This window comes from Hemiscyllium ocellatum, chromosome 31 (assembly GCF_020745735.1).
Source record: "Hemiscyllium ocellatum isolate sHemOce1 chromosome 31, sHemOce1.pat.X.cur, whole genome shotgun sequence".
Classification (NCBI taxonomy): Eukaryota; Metazoa; Chordata; class Chondrichthyes; order Orectolobiformes; family Hemiscylliidae; genus Hemiscyllium; species Hemiscyllium ocellatum.
The window spans coordinates 29,258,195-29,283,141 of NC_083431.1; the positions used below are offsets into that span (position 1 = coordinate 29,258,195).

The window sequence follows — 24,947 nt, forward strand, 5'->3', positions numbered from 1 at the left end:
TGCTTACCTGGATAAATTGTTTCAGTTGTGCACTGTTGACCTGGTGGCCATCAAGGTTCAACATATTATCAGAGAATTCCATTACCATCTGTAGAAAAAAATACAAGTCAGTTAGTTAATAGTCATTATAACACGAGGGACTGAAATGAGCAAGACATCTCAAAGCAATTGCCAAAACCTTGACAAGTGATTTTCTGAACTGCTCTCTGATCAGAAGCCTCAAATTCTGCAATCTATTCTTCCAAGGAAATATTTAAAATTCCTTGTTTAAATTTGGTCTCCACAGGCACTGTTCTACAGATTTTAAAAACAATCCCACAACGTTTATTTTAACTACAAGCAGCTCATTAGCTAATCAAATTAAAAACTTGCATGTTGTTGGTTAAGAAATATTTTAATGAAACAATTCTATAGATAGAAAATAAATTCCTGGGTTTTCTACCACACATTGTATTTAATAGCATTAGACAGCAATGAGACACTAAATATATGCATGTTTACTAAGTAAAGTAAATCTAAAGCTACAATGTACAATTACAACATTTAAAAGGCATCTGGATGGGTGTATGAATATAAAGGGTTTAGAAGGATATGGGCCAAGTGCTGACAAATGGGTCCAGGTTAATTTAGGATATCTGGTTGGCATGGACTGGGTTGACCAAAGGGTCTGTTTCCATGCCGTACATCTCTCACTTCGTGGTTTAATTGATCTTCCAAGTTTAAAATTCGGCCTTAACAAATATGATCACTTAATGTACCTCTATAGGAAACATTACCATTTTAAAATATTTAAATTTAGAAACAGACGGCTTTTCTACACTGAATTACAGTGGATACAACATACTTCATTACATTTTGTTAATTGTCCTGAAACATCTTTCGGGGGTTATAAGGCACCATAATAAAATAAAAGTCTCATTTTTTTCTCCCTGGCCAACCGTATCCATTCTGAGAATGTTCACATGATACCCAGAGGTTAGGTCCTATTCTCAATGCAACTAAAGTGAACAACTGGTTGCATCTTACTGACTGTTCTCCCCTTCATAAGGAGGCATGAATAGAATGGACAGAACAAGAGGGTCAAGCAACTCAAGTGAAGGGCATCTTTCTACATAAATATCCATCCCATGTAGAAAGCTAAATATCTCCCCAAAAGACAGCATCTGACAACACAGCACCTCCCAGTACCATACTGACGTGGCAGCCTAAGTTATGGTTTATACTTCAAAGACCTGAACACAATATTGACTCAGAAGATGTATCTTAGCTTTGTCAAATTATGTCTTTATAGTCTCCATGGATCCAATTTTCTGGCCTCCTTGGCACCCTTCTCAAACTTACCCTTCATTTTCCCAAAAACACCCCAGTCTTCAATACACCAACTACAAATTTAATAGAACCACAACTGGTTTCTGCACTGGATATTTACTGCTAGTCTAAGGGAGCAAGAGTACTACTAGTCAGGTGTTTTGTGCCAGATTGAGAGGGGTGCTGATTGGACATGAGGGTTTAGAGCTTGGATCCATTTATTAATTGCATTAAAATGACCAATGACAAAAAGCATGCAACCTTAAATTTGCATGAAGTGCACAAGGGAATAAAAACGCAGATGCCTTTTTTTTTTAAAAAGCTGTTTTAGAAAAAGCACAGATAAGTTACAAATTGGGAACAAGTCTAGAAGACGATACTGGATAAATAGAATCTGTAAAATGAAAACAAAATACAAAAAGAGGATAAAAATATTATCTTCAGTAGAAAAGGCTTCCTAGCCAACATCAGTCAAAGCCCTAAATTTGAAAATGGTATTTAAATCTTTTCATGGTTCTCTAACCTTACACTTTCCAAATATTTCTCTAATTCTGTTCACTTATGAATGCTTCCTTCCATTACATTATTAGTGGCCACAATTTCAGCTGTTTAGGTTTGCCGCTCCCTATTTTATTTCATAAACACCTTTATATCACATCACTTTCTAGTTTTAAAACAAGTTCTAGTTACCCTCAATATTTCATTTAGTTTAAAAGTATTGTCCTTATGGCTTTCTGAAGCACCTTGATATGTCTTTTATATATTTACATACCACATGTATGCAAGGTGTTGATTTGGAGTGGAGATGAAGCAACTTACTTGTAATTCTTTTAGTCTACGGTGTTTGCTGCTCACAATACAGACTCCTCCACAATGGAGGGAAAAAATGGTCAACATGTCGTGTTTGTGGAATATCTCCATTCACTTCGCAAGCATGACCCTGCCCATCCGATCACTTGCTGTTTCAATTCATCATGCTCACATCTATCCCCTCAGCCTGCTGGAAGCTTCCAGTGAAGCACAAATGTAAATTTGGGGAACAGCACCTCCTCTCGGGACACTTTAGCCTTCTGAAGTTGACATTGTGCTTGACTGCTTCAAACCACAAAATAGACTTGAATCAAAACGAAGGAGCAAAGTGTCAGACTGCATCTTATTTTCATGGTTTTGCCATCGCAGAGCTGTTCTTTATTTGGCCTTTAACATTTGTGATCACTGTTTTCAATATGATGACGTTTATTATTTAATCTTCAAGGCTTGTGTAAAGATTTGTAGCTTGGGTGCTGGTTGCCATAGTTGTGGGTATGTTAGCCAAGCTGGGAAGTTGATTTGCAGACGTTTTGTCCCATCTAGGTGGCATTCAGTGCTATGAAGCCTCCTGTGAAGTGCTACTTATACTGTGCCTTCTTGGGATACATTTGGTTCCATTCCAGCTGCTTCCGGTTTGGTCGTTCATTGTAGTGGCTGGTATACTGAGTCAAGGTCTGTATGTTTGTTAGTGGTAGAGTGCCATGCTTCTAGAAATTATCTGGCTGTCCTCTGATCATTGTGTTGAAGTTGTGGTCCTTGTCATCTGTGTATATGGCTATTAGGAACAGCTAGTCGTAGCATTTAGTGGCTAGTTGATGTTTGTGGATGCGGATTGCTGGCTTTCTGCCTGTTTGCCCGATATAGTATTTTGCATAGTTTTTGCATGGAACCTTGTAAATTATGTTAGCAATTACGTTAGGCAGATGCCCGCAGACAAATACGAGAACGTACCACAACCCAAGACACTAGCCAATTTTATTTTTAAAAAGTTGGAGCCAGCAGCCAGACTTGTCCAGCCACTGATTCATTACAACCCTAAAACTGAGCCACACTCAGACAACTCACCAGAACAAAATACTCTGTACCCATCACTTGCAAGACTACTGTAATTTACAAGATTGCACACAAAGGTTACACAAAACATATCGGACAAATGGAAAAATGTGAACGATGAGATTTGTTGCTCCCTGTGCAATCACGAACATACTGGAAAAGTAACCTGTAGCCTATCCTTACGGCAGGTGAATATTGACAAATAGCAGGAACAGATGAAAGAGAAACTAAAATTCCAAACTGATTAGAGTGTAGAACACAGCTTGTACTGAAACCTTAACGTTGGAGACACTCAAAAGTCAAGTCATAAGTCTGAGGAGAAATATCAAGTTAACATTTTAAACATAAAAAATTAATTATTAATCTCTCATGTCTGAATAGTTATGACCAATGTTTTATGCTTTTTAAAAGTTTATTTATGGGATGTGGGCATTGCTGACTAGGCTAGCCTTTATTGTCAATTCCAAAATCTGTGCAGAGGGCATTTAAGAGTCAACCACATTACTTTGGATCTGGAGTTACAGGTAGGCCATACCAGGTAAGGATGACGGACTTCCTTTCTTAAAAAAGGACAATAAGGAACCAGATGAGTTTTTCCAACATTCAACAACAATGTCATGATTAGACTCTTATTGCCAGTTTTATTTTAGAAACGAATTTAAATTCCATCTTCTATAATGGTGCGATTTGAACTCAAGTCCCCAGGACATTACCTGGGTCTCTGGATAAATCGCCTAGAGATAATACCACTAGGCATTGGCTCCTTTTATCTCAAAGTTAAATTACACAACACCTCCTTCATTGGTTCCCAGCATTATAGGTACCAGTCTTTAGCCAATTTGATTCACTCCACGCGATACCAAGAAACAGTTGGAGATATTTGACACTGCAAAGGCTACGAGGCCGGACAACATTCCAACAATAGTACCAAAGATTTGTACTCTAAAACGTAACTACTGGCTAGGAGAGTTGCACAACACTGCCATCGACCCAACAATGTGGAAAATTACCCAAGAAAGTCTGTATGCAGAGAGCAGGACAAATCCAACCCAGCTAATTACCAACCCAACAGTCTGTCAGAGAAGTGATGGAAGGTGTCTTCAACAATGCTACCAAGCAGCACCAGCTTAGTGATGCCCCATTTGTGTTCTGCCAGGGCCACTCAGTTCCTGACCTCATTACAGCTCTGATTCAAATATGGACAAAACAGCTGAATCAAGAGTGCCAACCCTTGACATCAATGCTGCATTTGACAGGGTGTGGCAACACAGGACCCTAGCAAGAACTTAAATCAATGAATATCGGGGGAACTCCTTGGTGGTTATCATACCTAACACATAGAAAAATGGTCATGGCTGTTGGAAGTCAGTCATCTCAGCAGGAATTCCTCTGGGTAGCATCCTGTACCCAACCATCTTCAGCTGCTTCATTAATGATCTTCCCTCCATCATAAGGTTAGATGTTAGTATGTTCAATAATTATGCAACATTCACAACTCCAGCAGTGTCCAAATGAAACAAGATCTGAACAACATCCAGGCCTGGGCTGACCAGTGGCAAGTGACATTCACACCACATAAATGCCAGACTATGACCATTATCAACAAGAGACAATCTGGCCATCACCCTTGACATTCAATGGTGTTACCATCACTGAATTCCCCCTACATCAGAAACTTAACTGGATTCACTACATAAATGCAGTGGCTCCAGGAGCATGTTGGAGGCTTGAAATTCTGCAAGTAACTCACCTGACTCCCCAAAGCCCATCCACCATCTACAAGACAGTGTGATGGAATACTCATTTGCCTGGATGAGTGCAGTCCTAACACTGAAGCAGCTTGACACTATTCAGGACAAAGCAGCCCACTTGACTGAATTTCCATAAGCATCCACTCCCTCCACCAACTCTTTGCAGTTGTACTATCTACAAGGTGCACTACAAAAATTCAAAAGATGCTCAGACAATTCCTTCCAAACCCATGACCACTTCCATCTAGAAGGACAAGGACAGCAGATATATGGGAACACCGCCACCTGCAAGTTCCCCTCCAAGCCACTCACCATCTGACTTGGAAATGTAATAATGTTATTAGATCAAAATCCTGGGACTCCCTCCCTATTGGCATCATTAGCCCTATCGTAGATTGACCACAGTGATTCACCACCACATTCTGAACAGCAACTAGGGATGGTCAGCCAGTGACACCCACATGCTGCAAAATGAAGTTAGTTATGTTTTTAAATTGTCTTCCTATACAAATTACATTAAATCACTACTTATAGAGTCAAAAACAAGACCTTTCAATCCAATTCACCCAAGCTGATCTGATATCCCAAGTTAATGGAGTCCCACTAGCGAGCACCTGGCCCATATCCCTCCAAACCCTTCCTATTCATATACTCATCCAAATGCTTTTTAAATGTTAGTTGTACCAGCCTCCACCACTTCCTCTGGCAGCTCATTCCATACACATCACCCACTGTGTGAAGATGCGCCTTTAGGTCTTTTTATATCTTTCCCCTCTCACGCTATACCTATGCCCTAGTTCAAGACTCTCCCACACCAGGGAAACGACTTTATCCTAGCCAAGGCCCTCATGATTTTAAAAGCCTCTATAAGGTCACCTCTCAGCTTCCAACACTTTAGGGAAAACACTCAGCCTATTCAACCTCTCCCAAGAGGTCAAATCCTCCAACCCTGACAACATCCTTGTATATCTTTTCTGAATCCTTTCAAGCTTCACATCTTTCCAACAGGAAGACGACCAGAACTGCACGCAATATCCCAACGGTGGCCTGACCAATGTCCTGTATAGCTGCAACATGACCTCCTGTGACTATCGATGATACAAATATCACAGCAAGGGGCTCCGCACTTCCCTAGCTTTCCACACAGTTCTAGGGTAGACCTGATAAGGTCCTGGGGATTTATCCACTTTTGAATTTCAAGACATCCAGCACTTCCTCCTCTGTAATATGGAGGTGTTTTTCAAGATATCACCATCTATTTCCCTACATTCTATATCCTTTTGCACAGTAAATACTGATGCAAAATACTCATTTTGTACCTGCCCCATCTCCTGCAGCTCCACAGAAAGGCAGTCTTGCTGAACTTGGAGGGGCCCTATTCTCTCCCTCGTTTCCCTTTTGTCCTTAAAGAATTTGTAAAAACCTTTTGGATTCTCCTTAACTCTATTTGCCAAAGCTTTCTCATGTTCCCTTTTTGTCCTGATTTCTCTCAAGTATACTCCTACTGCCTTTAGACTCTAAAGGTTTCCCTCCATCTATCCTGTCTCTCCCTGACATACATCAGTTTTCTTAACCAAACCCTCAATTTCTTTCGTCATCCAACATTCCCTATACCTACCAGCCTTTCCTTTCACCCTAACAGGAATACACTTTCCCTGGACTCTATCAGTTCTGAAGGCTTCCCATTTTCCAGCCAACCCTTTACTTGCAAACATCTGCGCCTAATCAACTTTTTGAAAGGTCTTGCCTGATACCATCAAAATTGGCCTTCCCCCCCCAATTTAGAACTTCAATTTTCAGATCTGGTTTATCTTTTCCATCACTATTTTAAAACTAATAGAATTATGGTCGCTGGCCCCAAAGTGCTTCCCCACCGACACCTCAGTCACCTGCACTGCTTTACTTCCCAAGAGTAGGTCAAGTTTTGCACCTTCTCTAGTAGGTACATTCACATACTGATGCAGAAAATTTTCTTGTACACACTTAGTTCTCTCCTTCAAAACCCTTAACACTGTGGCAGTCCCAGTCTATGTTTGGAAAGTTAAAGTCCCCTACCACAACTACCCTATTATTCTTACAGATAACCGAGAGCTCCGTACAAATTTGTTTCTCAATTTTCCTCAGACTATTAGAGGGTCTATAATACAATCCCAATAAAGGTGATCATCCCTTTCTTATTTCTCAGTTCCATCCAAATAACCTTCCTCAATGCATTTCCAGGAATATCCCAAATACATATGCAGTGCTATTCCTTATCAAAAAGGCCACTCCCCATCACCTCTCTTGCCTCCATTTCTGTTCTTCCTGTACCATTTATATCCTGGAACATTAAGCTGCCAGTACTGTCCATCCCTGAGCCACATTTCTGTAATTGCTATGTTATCCCAGTCCTATGTCCCTTTTTAAATCTTTCACCCTATGCGAAACCTATGCTGGCTAGCTCTGGACTCCCCCACCTCAGGGAAAAGGCCTGTCTATTCACTCTATCCATGCCCTCATGATTTTATGAGCATCCATAAATGTCACCCCTCCAGACACTCCAGGAAAAACAGTCCCATCCTATTCAGCCTGTCCCTATAGCTCAAACCCTCCAAACCTGGCAATAACCTTGTAAATCTTTTCTGAACCCTTTCAAGTTTCACAACATCCTTCATATAGGAAGGAGACCACAAATGCAAACAATATTCCGAAAGAGGTCTAACCAATGTCCTGTACAGCCACAATATGACCAACTCATTCAATGCTCTGAATCAAGAGAGATCTTAATAAAAAAGTGTCAGCAGCATGGTGCTGGAAAAGCACAGGTCAGGCAGTATCCAAGGAGGAGAATCGACATTTCGGGAATTCCAGATGAAGGGTTTTTGCCCGAAATGTCGATTATCCTGCTTCTTGGACGCTGCCTGACCTGCTGTGCTTTACCAGCACCACACTCCCTCTTTAGAGAGTCAAAAAACTCACTCTACTCGCTTCCTTAAAAAACACATTCAGCTTCTAGATTTAGACAAGCCACCAGCAGCATGGATAAACTACACAGCCTTTAACGTGGATTCATCAGATTTAGAGTTTTGCCCTTTACCCCACTTCATGTATATTGTTTAACAAGGTAGCTGAGAAATAAGAAAGGGATGATCACCTTATTGGGATTGTATTACAGAGGAACCTCGATTACCCGAATACCAATTATCTGAAAATCGGATCACCTGAAGATAGAGGTCCTGATGGAAATATTGCAAAGACGTGTTTCCAACAGGCATGTCTTCAAATGACTGACACACTGCCCTGTCTCCCCACACTTTCCCTGGAGTTCTACACAGGGATGTACCCTAAACCCCACCCCCTTTCCCACAATCTCTCCAATATTGCCCTCTACAGGTTTGGTTGGTGGGGCGGAGGGGAGGAGGAGAGAGAAGAGAAGGGAAAGTGTTAGACTGCTTTTGGAGCCTCATGTGCTGTGTGGTGCTGCAGTCTCCTGAACGGGGAGCAGACTTTAAAAACTGAGCCCAGAGGAAAGGCAGTTTAAAAAAAAAATTTGATATTTGAACGGAATAGTACCCCCACCACATCTCATTCAAATAACAGAGGTCAACAAACACATCGACCTAGACCCAATACACCAGCCACTGCAGCGGACAGCAACTGACAACCAGATGCGGCAGAGACAAGCCACTATAAATGCCGAAGGAAACATGACAGAAGCGCTTCACAGGAGGCTCCCAAGCACTGAGGATGTCACCTAGAAGGGGGACGAAACGTTTGCAACAAAAACTCCCAGCTCGACGAACAAAACCACAACAACGAGCACCCGAGCTACAAATCTTCTCCCAAACTTTAAATAGAGGTTCCCCTGTATAGACCCCCTAATAGTCAGAGGGAAACAGAAACAAATTAGTAAAGACATCTCAGTTATCTGTATGATTAATAGGGTGGTTGTGGTAGGGGATTTTAACTTTCCAAACAGACTGGGACTGCCACAGTGTTAAGGGTTTTGAAGGAGAGGAATTTGTTAAGTGTGGACAAGAACATTTTCTGATTCTATACGTGGATGTACATATAAGGTGCAAAACTACTCTTGGGAAATAAGGTAGGGCAGGTGACTGAGGTGTCAATGGGGGGAGTACCTTGGGGCCAGTGACCATAATTCTATTAGCTTTAAAAATAGTGAAGGAAAAGGATAGACCAGATCTAAAAGTTGAAGTGCTAAATTAGAGAAAGGCCAATGTTGAAGGTATTAGGCAATAAAGAAAATGGGGAGATATTAAATGAATATTTTGCATCAGTATTTACTGTGGAAAAGGATATGGAAGATATAGACTGGAGGGAAATCGATGGTGACATCTTGCAAAATGTCCAGATATACAGAGGAGGAAGTGCTAGATGTCTTGAAACGGTTAAAAGGTGGATAAATCCCCAGGACCTGATCAGGTGTACCCGAGAACTCTGTGGGAAGCTAGAGAAGCGATTGCTGGGCCTCTTGCAGAGATATTTGTATCATCGATAGTCACAGGTGAGATGGCTGAAGACTGGAGATTGGCAAACGTAGTACCACTGTTTAAGAACGGTGGTAAAGACAAGCCAGGGAACTATAGACCAGTGAGCCTGACCTTGGTGATGGGCAAGTTGTTGGAGGGAATCCTGAGGGACAGGATGTACATGTATTTGGAAAGGCAAGGACTGATTAGGGATAGTCAACATGGCTTTGTGCGTGGGAAATCATGTCTCACAAACTTGATTGAGTTTTTTGAGGAAGTAACAAAGAAGATCGATGAGGGCAGAGCAGTAGATGTGATCCATATGGACTTCAGTAAGGCGTTTGACAAGGTTCCCCATGGGTGACTGATTGGCAAGGTTAGATCTCATGGAATACAGGGAGAAGTAACTATTTGGATACAAAATTGGCTCAAAGGTAGAAGACAGAAGGTGGTGAAGGAGGGTTGTTTTTCAGACTGGAGGCCTATGACCAGTAGAATGCCACAAGGATCGGTACTGGGCCCTCTACTTTTAGTCATTTACATGAATGATTTGGATGCGAGCATAAGAGGTACAGTTAGTAAGTTTGCAGATGACACCAAAATTGGAGGTGTAGTGGACAGTGAAGAGGGTTTCCTCAGATTACAACAGGATCTGGACCAGACGGGCCAATGGGCTGAGAAGTGGCAGATGGAGTTAAATTCAGATAAATGCGAGGTGCTGCATTTTGGGAAAGCAAATCTTAGCAGGACTTCTACACTTAATGGTAAGATCCTAGGGAGTGTTGCTGAACAAAGAGACCTTGGAGTGCAGGTTCATAGCTCCTTGAAAGTGGAGTCGCAGGTAAGTAGGATAGTGAAGGTGCGTTTGGTATGCTTCCCTTTATTGGTCAGAGTACCGAGTACAGGAGTTGGGTGGTCATGTTGCGGCTGTATAAAACATTGGTTAGGTCACTCTTGGAATATTGTGTGCAATTCTGGTCCCTTTCCTATCAGAAAGTTGTGAAACATGAAAGGGTTCAGAAAAGATTTACAAGGATGTTGCCAGGGTTGGAGGATTTGAGATATAGGGAGGCTGAACAGGCTGGGGCTGTTTTCCCTGGTGTAAGAGGCTGAAGGGTGACCTTAGAGGTTTACAAAATTATGAGGGCATGGATAGGATAGGATAAATAGACAAAGTCTTTTCCCTGGGGTCAGGGAGTCCAGTAAAAAATGAGGTCTGCAGATGCTGGAGATCACAGCTGCAAATGTGTTGCTGGTCAAAGCACAGCAGGTTAGGCAGCATCTCAGGAATAGAGAATTCGACGTTTCGAGCATAAGCCCTTCATCAGGAATACCAGAACTACAGGGCATAGGTTTAGTTTGAGAGGGGAATGATATGAAAGAGACCCAAGGGACAACTTTTTCACGCAGAAGGTGGTATGTGTATGAAGTGAGCTGCCAGAGGAAGTGGTGGAGGCTGGTGCAATTGCAATGTTTAAGAGGCATTTGGATGGGTATATGAATAGGCAGGGTTTGTAGGGAGCTGGCAGGTGGGACTAGATTGGGTTGGGATATCTGGTTGGCATGGACAGGTTGGACCGAAGGGTCTGTTTCCATGCTGTACATCTCTATGATTCTATGAACTTACAACTACATAGAACTACATGCCTAATTTTTCCATTGCTGACCCCTGGGGTACAAAGGCAAATTATAATATGCAAACTGCTGTTATTAGCCAATTCAGCAAAGACCAGGGAGCAAATCTTAAGAGTATTCGTGCATAGGTCTGCACAATATTTGATTTACGTAGAGCTTGGTTTCCACTTGTTGATGAAACTGCACTTCTTGGCAAGTCACAATGTCTGCAGCTCTATTGACAAATTCACAAACTCTTTTGAATAAAAGCAAGTATGGCAACATAAACTTCTTAGTGGCTTCAGAACAAAATCCAGGATACTCTACTCATCTGAAAGCAGAGATTAATTCATTGCAAGTATAAAAAGTTGGTATTGTACTCGTGGTACACTCCACAATTAGTATGCAATTCCCACGATCAATAATGGTAGTTTTAAGTTTCCTCAAAACAGTTTTAAAAAAAGTAGCATTAGTTCAATGCAATGCATCCCATAGAACAAACGCTCTTCAAAATAAACATGACTCCCTTGACTATCTTGTGGACCAAGCACCAGTTCTTACATTAAGTCCCTAACTTCACTCATTAGATGACTATGTTAATACTGTACATATTTCTCCAGCACGTCCAAACAATGGTACTTGGATCAGCTAATCTGTATAATGACATGGTGAACATTTGGTTTGTAATTTACTGCTATATCTGGTGTTGCTTACTGTCTGTTATGGGGACATGCGCTGTCACATGAAGAATTACCACTGGATGGAGGAGCCACAAGTCTACCAGCACTCAATGCAGAATGAACACAATATAATGCACCATGTGAAACACTTAAAGCAGCCTTTACTTTACTAACTTGAACAATAGACATTTTCCTTTGCCAAATATCTTAACATTACAATGGTTAATCTGAAGAAAGCACAAGGAGTTATGTTCACAAATATCAATGCAACTTTCAGTGATTTTAAAGCAAAGACTGTAAAGTTAATACCAAAAATTCAGTCATCCACTAGATGTTTAAATCATAAGAACAGGAACCAATGGTAGAGTCTAGAGATCAACCCAGTGGATATGCAAAGTAGCACTGAACAATGAAGTGGCTTATACTTGCAGTTGCCATTTAATCTGCCGATTTGGGAAAAGACAAATCTCCACGAGAGTTGATTGCACTGGGATAATGAATAAAAACATACATTAAGTTTTCTCCTTACCCTCAGGAGATGAAATACTTCAAAGACAATTATTTTTTAGAGTAGTCAATTGCTTTGTTGACAATTAGTGGCCATTGTGTAGAAGGTTCTACTAGCAAGAGACATTAATGAACCAGTTAATCCAAAAGCAAAGTACTGCAGATGCCAGAAATCGGAGGAAAGAAAGCTCACCAGAAACACTCCAGTCAGATAGCATCTTTGGAGAGAAACAAAAGATTTCAGGTCATTGATCGAAAAGAAGGTGAAAACAGACTGAACTATAAGAGAAACCACCAGAAGAGATTTATTTTAGGTGTGAGGAGAGATGCAGGATGGAGAAAGTGAAGGAAAGAGAGATGCACAAAAGAAAGACTAAGCTAGAGATGGATAGGAAGGGAAGGAGGAGGGGTCAGGTATAAAAGATTCAATGCTGCAAAGGTCAAAGAAATTTTTAAATGGGTAAAGCAACAAAGGATATCCATGTTAGATGCAAATGGACTTGTAGCAGCCAGTGACTACAGCAAGAGTTAGCAAGTCCACAAAACAAAAGAGGCTGCACATGTTGATCAGTTATGGCCCTATTGGATGCATTTCCTAGACTTTTGGTCTGTCCTCACCTTTCAACACTAAGCTCTATTCAACAGGTCACCAGCTCCAGCATAACAGCAAACATCTTCCCTGCCCACTCCCCCTCAGCATTTTAAGAGAAGTGAAACACCTTGTTCCATTACTCAGTTGCTTTTAACACCACCTCCCTTCTAGATGTCATCCTTTTAGGCAAGCACAGGACAGTCAACATCTTCACCTCCCTCTCCCATCCAAGGTTCCAAACAAATTTACTTGTACTTTTAGTTGAACAGTGTTACTGTTCTTGATGTGGACTCAATTACATGGGAGATCAATGCAGGCAGACAGCTTTGCTAAACACTTTTTCAGCTATGCTAAACTGCCCCACACTGTCCAGGGATGTGCAAGCCAGGTGGATTAGTTATGGCAAATGCAAGATTACAGGGAATGGGTCAGGAATTGGGTTTGGCTGAGAGGTTTTCAGAGGGGTGGTACAGACTCTGCCATTGTTGCTCAGTGGTTAGCATTACTGTCTCAGCGCCAAGGACCGGGTTCAATCCCAGCCCCTGGCACCTATCTGCATGGAGCTTATGCACATTCCTAGTGCATGCATGAGTGCTCCCGTTTCCTCCCAGAGTACAAAGATGTGCAGGTTAGATGGATTAACCATGGGAAGTACAGGGTTACAGAGAGTTGGGTCTGGGTGGGATGCTTTTCAGAGAGTTGGTGTGGACTTGTTGAGCTGGGTGGCCTGCTTCCACACTGTAGGGATTCTGATTCTATGGCCTCTTTCCTCACTGTAGGAATACTACAAAATTTATTCTATTATAATCCTCCATTACTCACATTCTGACTGCTCTATCCAAGGTCTGTCACAGTAGTCCAATGAAGCTCAAGGAATAGCAGCTCAGCTATCAACTAATAATTCTACAGCTTTCTGGGTTCAATGCAGGAGTTCACAATTAAAGAACACAACCTATCACCAAACTAAATTTTGAAGAGCCAGCAAACGTTAACATTGCTTTTGCCCCACAGATACTGCCAAATTTGTTGAGTTTCACCAGCAATTTCTGTTTGTCTCCATTTTGCTCGTGCTTTGTTTGGTTTGTTTCTTGACTCATTAGTCAGATGACTGCTCTGTAACCATTCACACTTACCTCAGACAAATTTCGTTTCTTTACTGTAGCCACTGTCACCATTAAATCTTTTGTTAGTTATTTTTCCTACCATCTAACCTATTACAGACCTACCCTTCTTGTTCATCCTACTCTCCCTTCCATGGGCATAAACCTGGGGAGATGGTGGCATAATGCTATGCTCTGGGGGATCCAATATGGTGGCGACCCAGCAAATCTGAGTCTACAGTGCTCCTCCCAAGACTTGGGCAAAGTGGGTCACCCACCCCCACCATACTCACCAAATCATTTAAAATAGCTGCTTAATTTAATTAGCTGCTTAGTATTGAATTTAAACAATTTAACACAATAAAAAATGACTAAAAAAGGGAAGGGGGAAGGGAGCCCGCAGCTCTCAGCAAGTAGGAACCCCTCCCCCACCCTCTCCAGCTGCAGCAGAGGCGTGCGCACCGCCCTGGGGGACTTACCTACGGTGGCGAGCCTTGTGGAAATCATCTCCAAACTGGATGCGAAGATCGACGCTTTTATTGAAGAATCCCAAAGTCGATGGGATTCACTCTCGGCCGTGCCGCAAAAGCGCGACTGAGACATTATGGAAATCAAGCACCGAGTCGGAGGGGCAGAGCTAAAGGCCACGACCTCCGAAACTGCAGCGCAATCGGCCGTGAATCAGGTCCGGACTCACTGTTCGAGAGTCCGGACCTTAGAGAACCACACTAACGACCTCGAGAATCAGGCCAGGTAAGGGTAGAATGGGCCTACCGGGTTGCAATACGCGGGCCCGGCTCGAACCAGCACCCCCGCCCGGTCCGGTTCCAACTGCAGAGCTATAAGGAGCGGTAGATACTCCTAGAAATCTTGGAAAAGATCCCCAAGCCATGATCTATAAAGGATCCAAGATTATGTTATTCCAGGACTTTTCCCCAGCTCTGGTCCGAAAGAGAAAGGCATTCGATGAGGCGAAGAAGTGTTTAAGGGACTTAAATATTCAGTACTCCTTACACTACCCAGCGACGCTACGCTTTAACCATAAAGGATCCGTGTATAACTTCGGATCGTCGGAAAAGGCTAAGTAATTTTTGGACTCTCTTAGATGAATTGCAAGAGATAACTGATGTTGGTTTGCTTTCTCCCCACTCCGGTTTATATCCCTCCTTTTCTTTTTTTAACCTTACAGTTTATCACTATCTTGGGGGGGGGGGGGGGGGGGGGGGAGAAATGGGGAGAGGGATTTATTTATTTACTCTCTACTTAACGATTTTCTCCTCTTCATAAAGCCTTCATAAATGGAGAGGAATATGGGATTTTAAATTTGTATTGCCCCCTCCCGGCACATCATTTTAAATTTATAATGGAAGCCTTCTCAAAATTGATGGCTCTTGGAGGCAGTCATACAATTAAAGTCTCCCCCTATAATTGTATTATGGATCTGGAAATAGATAGGATTCCCAAGAGTACTTCAGGAGTATCTCCCAGATCTAGACAATTGGTGGATCTGAACAAAAAATTAGGGTTAGTAGATGTATGGAGATGTCTTCATCCACAGGGCAGAGATTTTCCTTTTTACTCCAATCCACATAAATGTCATACCAGAATTGATATGTTTTTTGCCCCCTCGATTTTTTAAAATTTCATACCATCCTGTAAAATAGGTAGTATAGCAATTTCCGATCACGCTGCTGTATATATGGAAATCAAGGCGAGGAACAATGGGACATCCCTTCAGCACTGGCGTATGGACCCCTTCCTGATGAAAGATAGTAAATTTGTAAAGTACTTCTCTCAAGAATTTAAAACTTTTTTAGAAATTAATTTAGGTACGGCTAGTAACCCATCAATGATGTGGGAGACCAAAGCTTACGCGCGAGGTTTGATCATCTCGTACTCAGCGACCCAAAAAAAATTGAAGGGAGAACAACAGCGTCTGCTCGAAGCTCACTTAAAAGCAGCTGAAACAGCATATGTTGATAGACCTTCTATTATAAAATTGCAAAGGATTACGGCCCTTAGGACAGCTCTAAACACCATGCTTACCCAAACGGCTAAGAGGGAAATATTATTTGCAAAACAAAGGTTATATGAATTTGTCAACAAACCAGGCAGATACTTAGCATTTCTTGCAAAGAAAATAAAAAGGCCCCTCAAACTAATCATGTCTATCTAGGAAAGTATGGGTCATTTGACTCATGATCATAAAAGGATTAACACAAATCTTTAGAAAATTTTATTCTGATTTATATAAATCGCAGGATTGTGAAGACAGGACTAGGAGGATGCAATCATTTTTTAAAAATTTGACCTTTCCAGACCTAACTCCGGAACAGGTATTGGTCTTAAATGCTCCCCTAACAGTCCATGAAACACGACGCAATCAGGCAACTTCAGAGCAGTAAGGCACCTGGCCCAGATGGCTTTCAAGCTGAATTCTATAAAGAATTTACAGGAATATTGGCTGATCCACTTATGAACATGTATAATTACGCACAGAGTCTGGGCTGTCTCTCGCCTTCGTTGAAAGAGGCAAATATCTCTCATCCTTAAAAAAGAAAAGGACCAATATCCTTGCTAAATGTAGATTTTACAATCCTTTCTAAAACATTAGCATTGAGACTAGAAAGGGTATTGCCACATATCATAAAGGAGGATCAGACAGGGTTTATTAAGGGCCGTAGATCATCCAATAATATTAGAAGGGTTTTGAATGTGATTCAAGCCTGCCATCAGGAAAAGATACCAGGAGTAGTAGTCTCATTAGAGGCGGAAAAGGCATTTGATAGGGTTGAATGGTCATATTTGTTTTACACATTGGAAAGGTGTTTACCAAATGGGTCTCAACATTGTAGTGATCCCAAAGCAGTTGTGGTTACCAATGGATTAGGTTTGGATAGCTTCAGTGTGGATAGGGGCTGTCCTCTCTCGCCATTGTTATTTACGCTAATAATTGAACCATTAGCACTGATCCTAATATAATGGTCCCGAGGATTGGTACAGGTAAGCATAAAATTACCCTTTATGCAGATGATGTTCTTCTATTCCTCAGTAATCCTTTGAGGTCCGTGCCTCGCTTAATCAAAGTTATTAATACATTTAATGCATTCTCAGAATATAAAATTAATTTCTCAAAATCAGAGGCTATGCCAATGGGTGGCCTTGCTCTGATACCCCACTTAGCGGAGGATCCCACTTTCCCTTTCAGTGGTCCCTGGAGGGTTTCTTATATTTAGGCATTTTTATTGCCTCAGTATTTGGTCAGTTATACAAGGCTAACTTTGTGCATTTACTGGAAAGGATAAGGCAGGACCTCCAGCAATGGGGAGACCTCCCAATTTCCTGGCTGGGTAGAATAGCACTAATTAAAATGAATGTCCTGCCCCAATCTCCTATACCCTGTGAGAATGCTTCCGGTGATGCTGCTGAGGCTGGCACTACGTAAATTATATGGCTGGTTGGGTTCCTTTATCTGGAATCATAGACGGCCCTCATTAAGCTGAAAAAGCTACAGCTTCCACAGGCAAGGGGAGGATTGGACTTCCCAGATTTTAGGAAATATCAGTTACGTTCCCTATTAAGTTACATAGCTGATGTGGGTCTTGTCTGACCCACAATCAATCTGGCTGGACATAGAGGTTTCTCAAGTAAAATGCCCACTTATTAACCTTTTATTTTTCAGACAAGAGGAAAATCATTACAGATCACTGTAAAAACCCTATAATACTAAACACAATTAAAGATTGGAATATAAGCAGCAAAATGAGGGCAACTCACATAAAACATCCCCCCTATGCTCCGATAGTGGGAGCATGGGGATTTCAACTGGGGTTTACAGATGCCACTTTTAAACTCTGGAGATCCAGGGGTATCTCCTGTTTAGGGGACCTATTTAAAAGGGGTCCTGATGTCTTTTGAACAGCTGCGTCAGAAATTCAGATTACCTAATGGAGACCTCTTTCGATACCTCCAAATTCGAGATTATATACAGAAGACTATGTTATTAGATTGATTTATAAACCAGATAGAGAATGTAGAGTGCTACGACCAATGGGGATATCTTCCGTCAGTACTATTCATCATTTACTACATGTAGTAGTATCAGGAGATATGGACAATCTGCTTAAAACATGGGATCAGGATTTGGGACTAGAAATCTCTATAGAAACGTGGAATGACATTTGGGAAAACGCGAGAATCACCATCTGCAACAGAACTCAGGCTATCCAGCTGAAGATACTTCATAGGGCCCATATAGCACCAGATCGATTGGCAAAATTTAAGGCAGGAGCATCTCCAATATGTCCCAAATGTAAAATAGAGGTGGGCACTCTTGTACATTGGATCTTATGACCGGTCCATAGGCATAGATACTGGACTAAAGTAGCAAGTACCCTGACAGAGATTTTAGGAAAGGAAATAAAATGGACCCTGTATCTCTCCTTTTGGATTTTTCGAACTTACCCTCCCTGGATATGCACAGCAAAAAGATTATTTTCTATTCTCTTTCTGTGCAAGGAAAAATATTTTGGTAAACTGGGTGGCTGAGGGCCCCCCTGGACTTTCAAATTGGCACAGATTAATGATGGAACGTATTCCCCTTGACTTCCTTACAAATATGGTGCACCGAAAGACCGAATTATTTCATAAAATATGGCAGCCCTTCTTGAATTATATAAATACAGATATTTCAGCTATCCTAACAAGGGATTTTATTTAATTGAGATTGCAAACCTGGCTGGTCCGGGGCCCCTTGGGAGAGGAATCCCACACAAATACGGGTTTTGTTACATTTGATGTTAACACATTCTGAGCATGTATCTCACTATCCAATTTCTGTGTTATCTGTTGGTTTTTCTTTCTCTTATTTGAATAATGTAAGAGACTTAATTATACACTCGTTAGTTGAGAGTTAGATTAGTCAGTCGAGTTTTTTTTTCTCTATTTTTCTTGTTAAATTTTGGTTATTATTTATTTAAGATTTAATTGTATATCAATGTTTGCACTTGAGAGTTTTGTTTATTTTTGTAAACTTATAAAAATATCTATAAAAAAATGCTATGCTCCTGGACTAGGAGTCCAGAGCCTGAATATCTGAAATTAAATAAACTAGTCCTAACAATGACAATATAGACATTGTTAGTCGGCCTAAGAATACACGTCATTCACTTTAGGGAAGGAAACCTGGCATCCTTACCTGGTTTGACCTGCATTCGAATCCAGACCTACTAAAAAAAAAGAGGTCGACGCTTAACACCCTCTGAAAAATGCCCAAGAGCCACAAGCAACTCGGGATGGGCAACAAACTGTGGCCTTGCCAGCAATGCTCATATCCCATAAAAGAAAAAAAAATGCTTAAATTTCTATCTTTCTACGGTTCTGACTGGTCATTGATCTGAAACATTAGCACAAGAGTCACCTACTTCCCCACCCCACACACCCAATCACATTCTCCCTGTGTCTGCGTGGGTTTCCTCCCACAATCCAAAAAATGTGCAGGTTAGGTGAATTGGCCATGCTAAATTGCCCGTAGTGTTAGGTGAAGGGGTAAATGTAGGGGAATGGGGTGGGTTGTGCTTCAGCGGGTCAGTGTGGACTTGTTGGGCCGAAGGGCCTGTTTCTACACTGTGTAATCTAATCTTATCCATTTTGGAGATAGTTGGACTTTAAACATTGGCCAGGACACATGAGACTTGCCAGCACTTTAAAATGCCATCTTTAATTTCACACAAACAAGTAGGGAGGGCATCAGTTTTGCATTTCAACCACAAGCAACATTTCAGATAATAATGGAAGAATAATGTATCACACAATTCTCTCTGCTACAAAGGTGATCTACTTTGGTCTGTGTCATATCATTCGTTGGCAACCCTCCTCAGCCCACTTGTCAAAACATTTACCGATACTTTTGTCACCTGAAGCTTGACTACTCTAATACCTTTCTGGCAGGCCAGCCATTCTCTATCTTCAAAAATCTGACATAGCCAAAATTCCATCATTTATCTTGAATGGTACCAATCCCATTCTGTAATTAATCCTGCTTTGACTGGTCAAAGGTTGCACCAAATCCAATGCGTAAGATTTAAAATTTTCAACTACACATTCAACTATTTCCAATCTTACAGCATTCTGATAAATCACTGCTGCTACTCCTCACACATTCCCCAGTCTCTTCAATCCACCATTGATTATTTTCTGTGAACTTCAAATTCTATAACTGCCACCTTAACTTTAAGGTCATTAAAACCTATTTAAAAGTTTTACTTACCCCAATCTTCTCCTATGGTTCAGTACAATTCCAATGAGTGACTTCAATATTCCATTGGCAGCTATCCAGTCAGAGGGAATCACTTCTAATAGTGATTCTTACTCCTATACAATTACTGGTGTTCAACTGCCCTCGGTTTACTTATTTCTCACAAATGCTGCATCTCAGCAACATCAGTTAAAAACAATCAAATATTCCACATTGTTCTACCTAGCTCTACCTCATCACACCGCTGTCAAGTTTCAGATTGGATGGCTGGCATCCAGTGTGAAAGGAATAGACGTTTCCTCTAACCAAATACCAGGACAACTTAAGTCACTGCCACAAAATTCTATCAAAAACCCTTCAGTAGCCAGATCAAATTCTTCCTCTTAGCCAGTATCAGAGGTTTACCCAACTTTTGCAACCTAGGTGTGACAGATTTTAAGGACCAAAAGGGTCTTACCTTGCAAGAAGAACTGAGAGACTCCTGCGTGCTGTTTTTCAGAGATATGGCTCACTTTTGCTACACCTGGCTATGCCTCATAACCGGAAGGTTTCTCAGTTCACCAAAAGAACATGATCTCCTTGGGCAAGAAAAGGGTAAGTGGAGTCTGCCTCCTAACCAACACCACCTGGTGCTCAGATGTGGCAACCCTAGCAAGTTAATGCTCTCCACACCAAGAATCACTTAGTGAAGTGCGGTTTGCTACTGCCTGCCACACAGGTTTATCTCCACTATCATAATATCGGTCTACATCCCACCCCATGAGAAAGCGAAGACTACATTCAAAGTATACAATGCTACAAACAGTCTGGAGACCAAATAACCTGAGGCCTTGTTCATCATAGCTGGTGACTTCAAACCAGGCCAATCTCAAGAATGTGTGGTACCAAAGTACCATCAACACATTTCCTGTCCCAGAGGTCTGAACATCTTTGACAACTGATATAGAACCAAAAATATCTACTGCTCTATCCGCATTTGCATTTTGGAAAATCAGATCACGATGTTATGCTTCTCTTCCCATCTTACAAGTAGAAACTGAGGTGTGAGAACACAATACCGAAAGTAGTGTAGTGTTGGTCTGAGGCAGTTATGGGACAACTTGAGTCAGTGGACTGAGCAATATTCAAAAAATTCAGCTGCCAACCTAAACGAGCATGTCATTACCATTAGAGACTTCATTAGTAAGTGTGTAGAAGACTGTGTGGCAAAGGTTAAATCTGAATATTCCCCAACTGGAAACCATGAATAAACTAGGAGATCCACTACCTGCTGAAGTCCAGTCCGAGGCTTACAAGTGGAGCAACCCTGACCTATACAGGAAATCCAGGTGCAGCATCTCTAAAGTCTTGAAGGCTAAGAGGCAATGCCAAATTAAGCTCAAGACCCAGACCAACCACAGAAACCCATAGTCTGTGGCAAGGCTCACACGATATAAACATCCACAAAGCAAAGTCAAACAGAATCGTGGGCAACCCTTCCTAACAAGCTCAATGTATTCTACATTCTCTCTGATCAGAAGGTTAATGAAATGATGTCATGTATCTCAACAGCCTTAGATGCACTTGTACGCACTGTCATCACTGCAGAGGTTAGATCAGCCTTCTTGAGAATGAACTCACAGAAAGCAATGCAACCAGCTGTATACTAATATCCCGTACAGACCAGCCAGCAGGAGAATTCGCAGACATCTTTAACCTCCGCTTACAACAAACCAAAGCCCCCACTATTATCCTGGTGGGAAAGAAAAATCAAATAGCGTGCCTCAATAACTACTGTCAGGTAGCTCCGACCTCCATAATTATGGAGCATTTGGAGGTTAATTATGGCTCACATCAACTGCAGCCTACCAAATTACCTTTATCCTTCTCAATTTGTCTAGTGGTGCAACAGGTCCATAGTATGCATTATCTCCCTGACCCTACACTCATCGCTGGAGTATCTGGATAACAAAGGTACCTACGCTAGGCTCCTGCTTATTGACTGCAGTTCTCCATTCAAACAGCATAATTCCAAACAAACTCAACTCCAAACTCAAATGTATGTCTCAGCATTGCCCCTTGGTAACTGGATCAACTCTGACCAGAGACCACAAATCAGCAAGACCAGATGAAAAGCATTCCATCCACCATAATACTCAACACCAAAGCCTCACAAGGCTGCATGCTCAGCCTCCTACTATACTCCTTATACATTCAGGACGCTGGAGCCAAATTCTGCCCCAAACTCCATCCATCAATTTGCTAATACCATCCTGTCATACAGTGAATCTCAAAACAATGATGAGACAGAATACAGACAAAATATTGATTGCTTAGTGGCATGATGTAAAGATAACAATCTCTCCAACATCAGCAAAACAAAGGAGCTGGTCATTGACTTCAGGAAGCTGAGTGGAGGGCATGCCCTTGTCTGCATCAATGGTGCGGAGTTCAAGAGCATCAAAACCCTAGGAGTGACGACCACAAATCTGCCCTAGTCCACCCATGGATGTAACGGTCAAGAAAGCACAACAACTACTACTCTTCTTCAGGAGGCAAAGGAAATTTCACATTTCCACAAGGGCTCTTACCAATTTATTTTAAGAATGCATTCCGAAGCACATCTACCTGGAAGCATCACAGTGTAGTTTGACAACTGCTCTTCCCAAGACCACAAGAAACTACAGGCATGGACTCAGCCCAGTTCATCACGCAACCCAACCTTCCATCCACTGACTCCATCTATGCATTCCACAGGAAAGCAACCAATACAAACAAAGACCCCTCTCACCCTGGTTATTCTCTCTTCCATCGGGCAGAAAGCTACACAAGTTTGAAAGTATGTATCAAAAGATTCAAGAACAGCTTCTTCCCCACTGTTACTAGACTTCTGAATGCACTTCTCAAAATTTATAGTTGATTGCGATATCTGTAACATTGTATTCCTCACTGGTTTATTACCCTATCCACTTTGCATAGCATGATCTGCCTGTACAGCATGTAAACAAAACTTAACTATACATTGGTACATGCGACAATAAGTCAAAAGGCATAGGATTAGAAGTCGGCCATCCAGCCAACTGAATCTGCTCTGCCATGGCTGATCTGAATCAATTCCACTCCCCTGCCTTCAATCCTGTAACCCTCGATTCACTTAGCCATTACAGTCCTCTGTTGTAAAGAATTCTCAGATTCACAACCCACAGAAGAAATTCCTCAACAGTCTCAAATGTACATTATCTTATTCTGAGATAACACATGATCCCACAAGAGAAACTGCTTTTCTACACCTACCTTATTAAGTTTACATTTCAAAATGGTCACCTTATATTCTTCTATATCCAGAGTAGATGGTGCTTGCACTAATTAACCTCTTTATAACACCACCCTCCATACTCAGTATCAACATAGTGAAGCTTGTCTGGACTACTTCAATGCCAGTATATTTCCTCAGATAAGTGGCGCAAAACTATTCACAGTTTTCCAGCTATGGTTGACTAGTGTGTCTAGTAATTTTGAAACAGAAGGGAACTTCTGACCTAAATACCCACACCATTAGGTCTGCCAATTCCAACCTCAATTCAGTCTCTATCTCACCTCACATGCTGCTGAAATCTGGGCCTATGTAGCCACAACTTCCACCGACAGTAAATTCGATAATTCAAAACTCTGCCTGTCTACTAACATGGACCAATTCCCTTTCACCTCCTCTCAAAATACCAACCAACTTTAATTAGCTCTTGGTTAAACAAAGCCTCAGTTTTAAAGTTGTGGTTCAAATAACTACATAAAAACTTTTCTTATCTGTAATCATCTCCTGCACCACAGCTCTCGTATGTGCTGCACCTCAATTCTAGAATTGAGCATTCCTAATTTTAGTTCCTCTGCCACAGTAACCTTTCCTTCACCTGCTCAATCACCAAGTGTCAGAACTTGCACCCTAAACTTCTTTGGCTCTCCACCTCTTTCCTCTAAAGATTGCTCAAAAACGCAGACTGTTTTTATCACTATTTGAACAGAAGGTGAAAATCATGTCCTTCCATAGCTTAGTATCAAATCCTGTTTGATAACATGTAGCATCTGGAATATTATGTTAAGGTACTTTATAAATAGAAAAAAGTTAATTGTATGAATTGCTTGCTTAGATTGCATACTCAAGCCAAAAGGATGCGGCAGAAATTCAGCTAGACATAGATGTCAACTCAAGGAAATGGATGTTGAATGTAAGTTATTAGAACAAGGAAACCAGAGGCCTTGGTTGATGCTCTACAGAAACCAATTCAAAATTCTAACATAGCAACTGTTGGTGATTAAATTCAATTAATAAATCAGCAACTGAAAGATAAGCTTAGTACTAGTGACCATGAAACAATCGAGAAAACCTCTCTGGTTCACTGACATCCAGAGAAGGAAATCTGGCAGCCTTACATAGGTCTGGAGTTACAGTAGGCCAGACTAACATGATGGTTGATTCAACTGCCATATTGGCAGGAAATGCTTGCATTAACAATGTCAACATCCCATGATCCAAGCTGACAAAATAGGTGCAAATCTTCAAACTTATGTCATTTAAAGTCAGGACACTTGCTCAAAGCTAAAAATCCAAACTCAGCAGTAGCAGCATATCTAGTCCCAATTTGGGACGGCAAAGTTATTTGAAAATAGAAGATTGAATTTCTATACCCTACAAGTATTTTCTTTGAAAAGTCAGTTTAGACAAGTTCAGTAAGAACAAAACATTTATAGTTTTTAAAAACACAAGTAACATTGAAAGATGCTTCAGACAGATGCAAGGCTCAGCCAGATGGCAAGACAGTAAACAGTGCGA

At 41.4% G+C, this 24,947-nt stretch overlaps 1 protein-coding gene across 3 annotated transcripts in view; it reads right to left on the reverse strand.

Annotated features, from left to right (window-relative positions):
• The window catches only part of ggnbp2 (gametogenetin binding protein 2), a 77,103-nt gene that overhangs the window by 48,030 nt on the left and 4,126 nt on the right, over window positions 1-24,947 (reverse strand). For all 3 annotated transcript variants that reach the window (XM_060848136.1, XM_060848135.1, XM_060848133.1), the window contains exon 2: window positions 8-88. In XM_060848136.1, coding sequence (XP_060704119.1) covers window positions 8-88 — 81 coding nt within the window. The remainder of the gene's footprint in view (window positions 1-7; window positions 89-24,947) is intronic.